Genomic DNA, 10,381 nt, shown 5'->3' with positions numbered 1-10,381 from the left:
CCCTGTACATTGCGTGCTTTCGGTCCCTTCAGCAGGTAAATGCTGGGACCCCCCACTTTCTTCTTTTGTCTTGTGAGTCTGTCTGCATGGTAGGGTGGCACATGCTTTTGTTCAGGCTTGCCTGGTGTTCCATATAAGGGCTGGACCCTCAGGAAACAGAGCCACAGTCACTGTTGTTTATCACACCTTCTAACACTATGGGAAATTTCCTCCCTCACCATAAAGAGGCCCCTACTGGAGCCCTCAAGTTCCTCCTAACCAGCCAGGGGCTCTGGGCTACAACATCAGAACTAGTAAGGTTTTGGATGGAGGCTGTGGAGCTTGCTCCATGGATCTCTTCAGAGAACATGTGGAAACCTGATCTTTGGATGAGAGTTCTGTTCCTGGCCAGAAAAAAAGGAAGTGGCCTCAGGAGTAACCCTCCAGTTGGTTTTTATGCCCATTTTGTTGGCTATGATCACTGGCCTAAAGTCCTCCTCTACTGAAGACGTCATTAAGGCCCACAATAAGCACTGCCAGGAGCAATGTAACACCAACTTATCTATCACCTTCATTCCATCCATGACTGATATTTCCTCTGCCTCTGCTGACAAGGAGATGGATGGAAATAGGCGTAAAGTAAAGGAAAGGGATGGAAAGAGAGAGGAAATGATTGCGGCAGTGCCCAAGCCTATACTGGCAGCCCCTATCTCTGCTCCCCTCATGTCTCAAGTGGCTACCCCCCACTGCAGTATCCACAGAGTGACTTTCCTGGATGTCTGCCTGCCGAGACAGCTGCTCTGTATACCTCACAGCCTATTCCACCTATGGTGCCGCATATGCCCACTATGGTGTTTTCAGTTAATGTGGACCCCAATGCTTCCAACCAGCCATGGATACCTACCCCTCTTGCAGACCTGTCTTTGGTCCCTAACGCTGCTAATGAGTCAGGTCCTGACTTGCCATATTTTGAGCAAGTCCTACAGAAATGAGCAATGCATTTACAGACTTATTATGACTGGTACCATTTGATGAAGGCTGTGTTGGAGCCTTTGGTCTTCCTTAACTGGTGAGCTGCCTATGATGATCAGGCCAAGGCTCAGGCTCATTTTAATATACAATATAACATCGATGTTTCTCGAGATGCTCATGGACCAAGAACCATAGGTTAACCCTGTCACACAAGCCCAAATTAGACAACACACCTATTTACTTGCCTCAGGAGACACCATTGCCCTTGGTGCGATGGAGGGATCCCATCACTCTTCAGTGGCACTACCTGCTCACCTATTAACCTGGGGGCGAAGGTATGCTTGCATTTTTTCCCCAGAATACCACCATGCCAATATGGATACCCTCAAGAGATGTGCATTGGGCAACAGACCAAGAGACATTGCTCAAAGAAGTTTCAGAGGGGTAATGTATGATTTGCCCCGCTATTGTGGCATTAGTAAAGGTCATGTCATCACTGGCATGTGACCCTAGATATCAAGCAATTGCCTCACCCCCTACAAGGTCACTAATGCATCACCAGAAAGACTTCGATTAGCACAATAAATATGACTAGGGTCCCATCCATGGTCCTTAAGACTGAATTTTTGACTAATCCTTCTCTTGTTCAAATATCTTCTGCAATAGGTTCACCAACAGAAGGCAGCCACAAAGGCGACCCTACAGGTTTTATTGGCTCTCAGACACCTAGAACAAAGTCCTCTGAGAGATAAGGCATGCATGGCTCACTGAGATACAGAAGGCTACTGCCTAAAGCCCACCACCTAGACAGCTCTCCAGGATTGATGCTCTTCGAGGGCTGGTAGTCAATGACAGGTACAAGCTTGTTTGGTAAGCAAAGCAAAGGCAGGCAGAGTCTATTATGCTGAGCTCTCCTGAGGTGGGGTCAACAAGATTAGGGCAATGCACCCTAGCTCCCACTGAGCATGTCCTATAAAATAATAAAGAGGGATGGATATGTGGGATGACTCATCCCTAACAGGCTTGAGGGCCAGCCAGCCCAAACCAGTAAAAAAAGATACTTTCTGAGAGCCAACCTGAGTCTGCCTAAGGGCCTTAGCAACAGCAGCTGAGACATGATCTAGAGATGACTTGTACCAATGATAGGCAGCCGTGTCACACCAGCAGATGCATATTCATCAGACCTTCTCCCAGGGTGGGGTGGGGGGTATATAATACTTGCCTCTTCCTGAATAAACTGAGCTGCTTCTTTTGACATTCTCCCAGAGTCTGTGTCATTGACTCTGCACCTACTTGGCCCCCTTCCCCAAAGGGAACAACAGTACAGGACCCTGCTACAGGTTTGGACATGGGTATGGATAGGGAAAAGGAGACAGTCTCTTCATCCAGGAATGATGGTCATACATACCCAGGTGTAGTCCTCTAATGACAGTCAATTATACCAGATGATAGTCAATGCTGGGTTCCTCTGGACAAGTTCCTTGTTGTCTAGACCCCAGGATTTGTTTCTTGGAGATTTGTTAAGTGCCTAGAAAAACTTCATCTATTTAGTAAAGTCATACCATTATTCCATCATTTTTCTGACCTTGCATTTCTTCATGGTGGTTACAGAGATACCTAAGATTGCTGCAGTGTCCCACACAGTGAGTAATTCATATAAGTACTTCAGAGCAGAGGGCTGAGAACAAAGACCAACATCCTGAGAAGGCCAGCTCAACGATGGCACAAGAGCTCTACACCAAGTATCAGACCAGCTTAAGCGTGCCACTTGATCTCCACATCAGTGAGGGATTAGGTTTACAGAGAGGGCTAAGGAAGGTGGCATAGGATCCCTTTGTCTGAAGAAAATCCTACAGGGATATAAAGCCTGTAGCACATGCACAATTAAGTGGGGCTTGTGTGCAGCTGGGGGTTCCTGCTCTGGAAAAGAGTATTTGGGGTTAAAGTTCCATCCCCACTGGCATCACTTGCTCAGTGCTCCTGATCTTCTTCCTGGATTTAGAGGCATTTTTTTGTGTGTGTGCTTAAGGAAAGATGCTAATTGAGTGGAGGGCAGATGTAAGGTGGTAGAGAACAAGTGAGTAGGCATGTAAAATGAACTGAAGGGAAGCATACTGACTTCTACCCACAGAGAGTTGCCCATATCAAATACTGCAGAACCAGCTTTGTTTTGTGGTCTTTACCTGGTATTGACCCATTTCTACTGGGCTCCCTGTTCTGAACAGTGTCCATCTCTCAGGATTATTATCTAAAGCAATTACTACTGTTCAGATGGGCTTCTTAGCCACTATCTTGCTTTGGAATCCATCATTTTGGCAGCCAAAGGGTTCTGTGGTCAATTCATCAAGCCCCACATGGCATTACAGGAAGCCTGGTAGTCTCAGGCTCTCAACTACTGTTCTCTCTTCACCCAGGCTCTCTGAGCATCATGGCAGCATCCTGCCCTCCTCACATCTCACCCCATCCCTTTTCTGTCTGTCTCCCCATCTAGTCCACTGCATTCAGCTCCAGGTTAGTCTGTCTGCCTCTGTCCCACTGCATGAAGAGCTCATGTGAAGTGTTTGCTTTGCATCTCTGACTTGGGTGGTAAGCTTATACAACCTGTGCAATTGAAAAGCATTTTTGTTAGCAAGACCTCAACACCTGAACTGGTCAGGCTGTGTTCCAGTGCTAAGAAGATCAGGAGCCACGCCGCCCAAGCAACCACATACACCCTACAGACCAAGTCTAAAGTAGGGTTGGGGTCCCTGGACACTGGGATGTGGAATAATGAGCTAATTCAAATCTACACCCAAACATAAGGAATCTGACGAGGTGGCCAAAGAGCAAGGCCATTTGTGGAAAAGGCTATCTTGGAGCAGTTGGAGGGGTCAACAGGGACTCAACCAGGCCCTAGAAACTTTCAGGGTAATTTGATATAAGAACCTGTATTCACAGTGCCCACCAAGCTGCAGTTCCTGAACCTCCCTTTCTCTGAGAAAGTTCCACAGCAGAGTAACAGACTTTTAACCTCGCATTACAGACCAGACTCAGAAATGCGAAGGGGTCAGCCAGACGGGGCAGTACCACAGGCCAGTCCTTCCCAAAGGCCTCTTCTTATCCAGACAAGCCAAGGAGCACACAGGGCTCAGCTCTGGTGCCCCTCAGCGCACTACCACCTAAAGGAAAGGCCGGGGAAAACCTAGCTAACCAGACGGAGCGCCGGCTCATTCCACTGTGTCTGTACGAGTCACCCCTCAGGGTCACCATGCCACGCTACCACGGGACGACACGCCAGCGCGGGTGGGGCGCGGGAGCGGGCGCGGGGCGGGGCACTGCGGGCGAGCAGGCGCTGGGGCTCGAGGAAGTCCCGGCCCCTCTCTTTGGGGAAGTACCGCGGAGGCGCCTGCGCACTGCGCCTGCGCCCCCTCCCCGGCGACCAGCAGGACTTCGGAGCGCGCGGGCGGTGTGACTCGGGGACTCGGCGGTGAGTGCGGTGCTGGACCGCGGACGGGCACCGGCGATGTAGATGCCGGCTCTGTTCCCGGACTTCAGTGACCGGTCCACGTGGACCTCGGTCGCGGTGGGACGGGAGCCCACTCCCTGCGCGTGGGGGAGGGAAAGCCGCAACAAGGTTCCCCTTTTTCTTTAGTGCAGAGCTTTGAGAAGTAATTGCTAAAGGTGGGGGCCGGAAGAACCCAGGTTTCCGTGTCTCCCGCCCGCTAGCCTAGTGGGGAGGGGCCAGACAAGACACCAGATCCACCACCTTACCCACCCTTCGAGTTGGGTCCTCTTGCCACTCGGGCCCGGAGAGCCTTAGGGGTGAATGTTGCGCCCCCCGGCCCCACCCGAGCGGGATTCTGTGCGCCTTCCGACCTCGCGAATACCCAGGAGTACATCGTCGGACTTAAGTCCCTGCTGCTTTAGAGCACGCCCCTTCGGCAGCCAGGGTGGGGCCCAGACCGAACCTGGCCCTCCCGCCCCCATCCGCCTTTAGGTCGCTGGTGAGTGGGGCGCCATGGCGAATTCCCTAAGAAAGGGGTGGGGGCGTCAGATACTGCGAGAGGGACCTCGAAGAAGAGACCAGCCCTCTAGATGACCCCACCGGCAGAAAGCAGGAACTGGGTGGGGGCCTACCGTCCCACAGGTGGGCTTGGGCAGCAGGGTTCGCCGTGGTGAGAGAGGTCTGGCCTGCCATGAAGGTACACGTAGGACAATGACAGTGTGGGATAGAAGGGGGAATGGAACCCCTGTTAGCCCCCTCCCAAAGGTTATGACTTTTTTTCTGGAATTGTCCCATTTTCTTTTCTTTTTTTTCTCTTTCTTTCTTTTTCTTTTTTTTTTGGACTGGGCGGGCTTGGAGGTTCTTTTTTCTTCTATGGAGCAACACGGCAGCCGTTCCCCAGGGAGCTTCTGTCCCCAGAGACCAGATTAACTGTATCTGGTCTCTCAGTATAGACTTGGGAGGCTACCGCCTGGGAGGCTTGGGGAGGGAATGGGCCCTCCAATATCCGGATGTGGGGCAGGAAAACCCTAATTCAGACTCTGGGCTCCCCTTCCCCAGAAAGAAGGGAGGCAATAGTCAAGAGCACCCTGGACGACATGGGTGGTCCCAACTGACCTTTGATGGTTGCAAGGAGGCAGGACCAGAGCCTGCAGCTGGGGAAAAGGGCAGGCACCTGTCTCTGCACCCACTGGACCCCAGCATCCACATCCCACACCCCAGGCTGTTCCCTGTCCAGTCAGCCGATTGGAGATGGAGCATCTGAGGGATGGTCTGCAGGGTGACGGTATGAAGGAGGACAACTCTGGAGAGCCTAGAGACCTCTAGTTACCACGCCCCTTCCTTTCTCTAGAAGCTCAACTCCAGGGAAGTACAGCTCAAGCTACTTCTGTGTCCTGGTTTGCATGCTGGGAGACTTGGGAACCCACCATCTCAGAAATCAAGTCCGGTGGTGAGGCTGCCCTCAGTGTACAGAGCTCAGGCAGAACAGGATTAGAGGGCCTCTGCTGGATGAGGGGCTACAGGAGGGTGAATTTCATGGAGAAAGTAATGTGAGCCCCAGGCTGATGAGAGGAAGGTGGAGAGAGCAGAAGTCTTAAAGTCTGGATGGCCTCTGCCAGGACAGAAATGAGCATAGGCTGGGGGCATTCAAAACTGCTGCCAAGGTGCTGATTGGATGTTTTCCTTCTGTGTCTCCTGGGGACACTGGAATTTGAAGTCAGCTTTCAGTGGCCTGAGAGGTTCCTAGAACCCCCTGTGAAAGTGTGGTCCAAACATCAAGAGTAATGACATGAAAACCCATTGAAGAGCCCAAGGCTCCAGCTAAGCAGCTGATCCTCCCACATTGCCACACCAAGCTTCCATAGCTAGCACTCCCTGTTTCTGCATCCTAGGGAGATAAAGGGAAACCAGGGTGGAAGCGGGAGTGTCTGAGGCAGCTGAGAACCAAAGAATCTTGTTACCTGAGTATACACCTCTTATCAATGCATAACCCGCCTCCCATTCCTCACTTTCAGGAAGTCTTGATCTGAGTCCCACTCAAGTACTCAATGCTTCAGACCTACCCTCTGCAGTCATCTGGGTAGCATCTCTACCCACCTCCCCAGAGGGAGGGAGTGGTCAGAATATCTGACCCCCTCCATACCAGCTTGTAGCTCCAGTCCCCTTGGGAGGGGCCAGGAGCCGGAAGCCAAGAAAGAGGAACCCAGGCTTCCGGCTTCTCAGGGACCGAGCAGATGGGGGTGTCTTGGAGCCCTTTGTGGGAGGCCCAACTGCAGTAGCCCCATCATTGAGTCGGGCACCTCTATATGGAGTAAGCACTCAGGCTTGGGGTAGAAGGCTGAGGCAGAGCTCTAACCAAGCTCCCTCTGAGGGACCTCTCCCTGAGGTTAGTGCAGAGGTTACAAGGTGGGCTCCGGTCAGTCAGAACTCCAACACTCTTCTCAGATCCACCAGGCTCCCAGGCTGCAGTGACGGTCCAGAGCTGGCACCACAGAACCTGGGCGACCCCCTCCACCCACCCATGCCCACCCCACATGAGGCTGAGAAACAGGTAGGCACTTCCCACTTCTAATTGGGTTCCTGAGGCCCGAGATAGCATAACCTTGGGGGCACAGCCAGTTGGGCAGGTGGGCAGAGACACAGGGTCCAGTGAATCTGGAGGGGGGATTGAGGCAACTCCCTCTTCCTCAGCACACAGGACCAGAGGAGGCGGACAGGCCCCCCTCGATGTCCAGCCATGATGCAGCTCCCTCAGGACCCCCCAGTCGCAATCCCTGCTGCTTATGCTGGTGCTGCTGCTGCAGCTGTTCCTGGTATGTGGACCTTGAGGGTGCAGCTTGCACTGGGAAGACCCCACGGCATTTGGGCAGGGGTACATGGTCAATGAGGCACCAAACAGGTATGTGGGCCTGGGGAGCAGCTCATAGGAGAGGTACAGAAACATACAGGGCTGGAATGGGGTGGCTTTTAGGGCTCAGACCCAGCCCTCCTTAGACCCTCCAGAGTCTTCCAAGAAACTACTTGTAGGCAGGTGCCCCTGCCACAGCATTGCCCTGTCCAGAGACTGCTGGGCCTTATTGGCTGGTAGTAGTGCCTAGATCCTCTAAGGGGCTTTATATGGCTCTTAAATTTTATGTGTTTGAGTGCCACATGCATATCTGGTACCTGAAGAGGCCAGAAGGTGTTGGAACTGGAGTTACAAATGGTTGAGAGCCAATGTGATGTAGGTCCTGAGAACCAAACCAAGGTCCTATGGAAGATCAGCAAATGCTCTTAAACACTGAGCAATCTCTCCAGCCCCTTTGTGTGGCTCTTAAAACCTGGTGTGCTGGGGGTATATTATATGCAAGAGCCAAGCAAGTGCCATGCATATGGTGTCTATGCACTCACCATATACCTGTTTATACCACTGAGAGCTGCCCAGACCCCTGATGTTGTGAAGTAGGGGACACATTTGAGAAGAGACTTGGATAAGGGAACAGCCTGCCCTGGGCAGAAAGGTATTTAAGGTTTGTGGGTGTTTGATGGTAGAAGTTTTCTCTACCTTAACAGCAATCTGGCCCTACATGGACTGAGGGATCTATTGAACAGGAAACCATCAAGGCCTGTATACAGGCAAGATTCAAGGAATGAAATGTGAATAGGTAGGGCTTGTTGGAAGCTTGAGCTGTATTGTTGCTGAGAAGTCAGGCCTGGTGGGAACTGAATTGTCTCCACACTTGTGGCAATGAGACATTCATTGTGCCAGCTGAGCATAGACTGACAGGGAGAAGTTTCCCTTGGAGCAGGGTTCACGATCTAGGTACAGACACATTGGAGGGGCTCTAACCCTACATTAGCTGATGAGTCATATTGCTGATATTAAGCCTGAAGTGTGGTTTTACAGTGGCCTGAGGAATGAGCTGGAACTAGGCTGAAGAGTATGGTTCTACCCAGCAGTCCAAAGAGAGGGAGGGATACCAGGAATCAGAGGAGTCTAAGTGCTGACTAGGAAAGAGGCCTCAATGGGGGAACAAGAGGATGTGAGGAAGGCTCACACTAGGAGCTTCCTTGCAACAGACTTACTGGTGCTAGGCACCCACATGCCAAAGCATACATGTAGCCACAGTGATGTGTAAAGAACCCAAGTACGTAAGGTAGTGCCACTTTCCTTTGCCTCTAGGAACCAAGAACGGCAGCGAGCTTGGCAGGCTTCTCGGGAAAGCAAGCTGCAACCCCTCCCCAGTTGTGAAGTTTGGTGAGTACAGCCACCATTGTGTATGCATGAATGTATGTGTACTTGTGTGCATGTCTCAGGTCTGACATGGTCCGGCCCTAATGCCTGCAGCACTCCACCAAGCCCTGAGGAAGTACAAAGCTGGGCACAGTCCTTTGACAAGTTGATGCATAGCCCCACGGGCCGCAGTGTGTTCCGGGCATTCCTGCGCACAGAATACAGTGAAGAGAACATGCTCTTCTGGCTGGCCTGTGAGGAATTGAAAGCAGAGGCCAACCAACATGTGGTGGATGAGAAGGCACGACTTATCTATGAGGACTACGTGTCCATCCTGTCCCCCAAGGAGGTGCGCCAGATGCAGGGATAAGTGGGGGTGGCCTGGGAAGGGCACCGCCCCACTCCCTGACCTTGGTGCCTGCCACACAGGTGAGCCTGGACTCCCGTGTGCGAGAAGGCATCAATAGGAAGATGCAGGAGCCATCGCCACACACATTTGATGATGCACAGCTGCAGATCTACACCCTCATGCACCGGGACTCCTATCCTCGCTTCCTCACCTCCCCCACCTACCGTTCTCTGCTACTCCAGGGGGCCCCACAGTCCTCCTCTGAGGCCTAGGTGCTTGCCACACACATATTCTACTCTATGGGCAGACTAGGGGCTAACCCTGCCCCATTTGGCTGGAAATAGACTCAGTCTCAGTGTCAACTGCAGTGTTCTGCTCTGCCCTAGCCTGCTCCAACTGGGGGTCTCCTAGATGGTGCCTCAGAGCCCCTAGTCATGTGCCCAGGAGATGTTCTCATAGAGAACAGCCTCTACGCCAACAGGTTTGTAGCAGAACTGTTTATTCCTCAGAACCAGATGTGGGACCTCAGAGTCAGGCTCAAATGAAGAGCCCATTTATATTTTATATGTTAATGAACTTTAAAATTGGAAATATGTCCTTATTGTACAAAAGAAAAAAGAAAGCTTTCACATTCATCTGTATTCTACCACATGCCAAAAACATGATATCGTATTCTTGACCTTTTTAAAACAAGTTTCTGTTTATCCCACAATTAGAGTAGGAGGTTAGAAAAGAGGGTCATCCATCTCTACCCTGTGCCCTGCCCAAGGTATGGCTCTCAGAACTGGCCTCAACTCTTGGGCTTGAGATGCAACTGGAGATGATCCCAAACCCTTGTATACTTGGTGAAATGTCTTCCCAGAGCCTGGTGGGGACAAAGCTGATGGCTTGGCCTCCTCAAAGTAGCTAGACACAATGTCGTCTTTGTCTTACGGGTCCAATAAAGCAAAGCACCCACTACTTTGATCCTCCAAGTTGCTGGGAGTTTGAGCAATTTGAAGCTAGAATTGACCTCAGCCCAGAGACCATCCTCTCCCATGTGGTGAGCAGAGTGAAAGACAAAGCAAAACATCCTGAAAGGGCACCAGGTCCTTGGGCTGCCATGTCTGGTGAGGATGGGTGAACACTGGGCAAAGTCCTGTTCTAACAAGTCCCATATGTCACCTGCCCACACAGCCAGCATGATGGCACACATATAAGCAGTACCACCAATGTCCTAGAATCACATGTACAAGTAATCTCTCTAAAAAACAGACATGCTCTTGCCTATATTACCCTATCACAGCTTAGCTCAAGTGTTGTCTGAGCCCAGGAAGGAGAGATGTCTAGGGTGATGGGAGGACAGGACCCAGCTGAAGCCTATGTAACTCCCACCAAGAGCAAG

General features: G+C 51.6%; 1 protein-coding gene across 8 annotated transcripts; it reads left to right on the top strand.

Annotated features, from left to right (window-relative positions):
• Positions 1–4,285: 4,285 nt before the first annotated feature.
• Rgs19 (regulator of G protein signaling 19) lies at positions 4,286–9,957 on the top strand. 8 transcript variants are annotated; one of them, XM_052724130.1, is made up of 6 exons: positions 4,286–4,417; positions 6,881–6,986; positions 7,127–7,248; positions 8,598–8,672; positions 8,763–8,997; positions 9,078–9,957. In XM_052724130.1, exons 2-6 carry the CDS (start codon positions 6,957–6,959, stop codon positions 9,267–9,269), a joined length of 654 nt encoding a protein of 217 aa, XP_052580090.1. In that variant the 5' UTR covers positions 4,286–4,417; positions 6,881–6,956; the 3' UTR covers positions 9,270–9,957. The 8 variants fall into 8 exon arrangements, with proteins under 8 accessions (XP_052580090.1, XP_052580084.1, XP_052580086.1 ...); XM_052724123.1 differs by lacking the exon at positions 4,286–4,417 and adding an exon at positions 4,706–4,934; XM_052724124.1 differs by lacking the exon at positions 8,598–8,672 and having other exon boundaries at positions 4,317–4,417; positions 8,732–8,997.
• Positions 9,958–10,381: the final 424 nt, after the last annotated feature.

This window comes from Peromyscus californicus, unplaced genomic scaffold, assembly GCF_007827085.1.
Source record: "Peromyscus californicus insignis strain IS unplaced genomic scaffold, ASM782708v3 Scaffold_7__1_contigs__length_154581171, whole genome shotgun sequence".
NCBI classification, from domain to species: Eukaryota; Metazoa; Chordata; class Mammalia; order Rodentia; family Cricetidae; genus Peromyscus; species Peromyscus californicus.
Note: the sequence above shows the minus strand (reverse complement) of the source record. Positions and strands in the feature narration are given on the sequence as shown.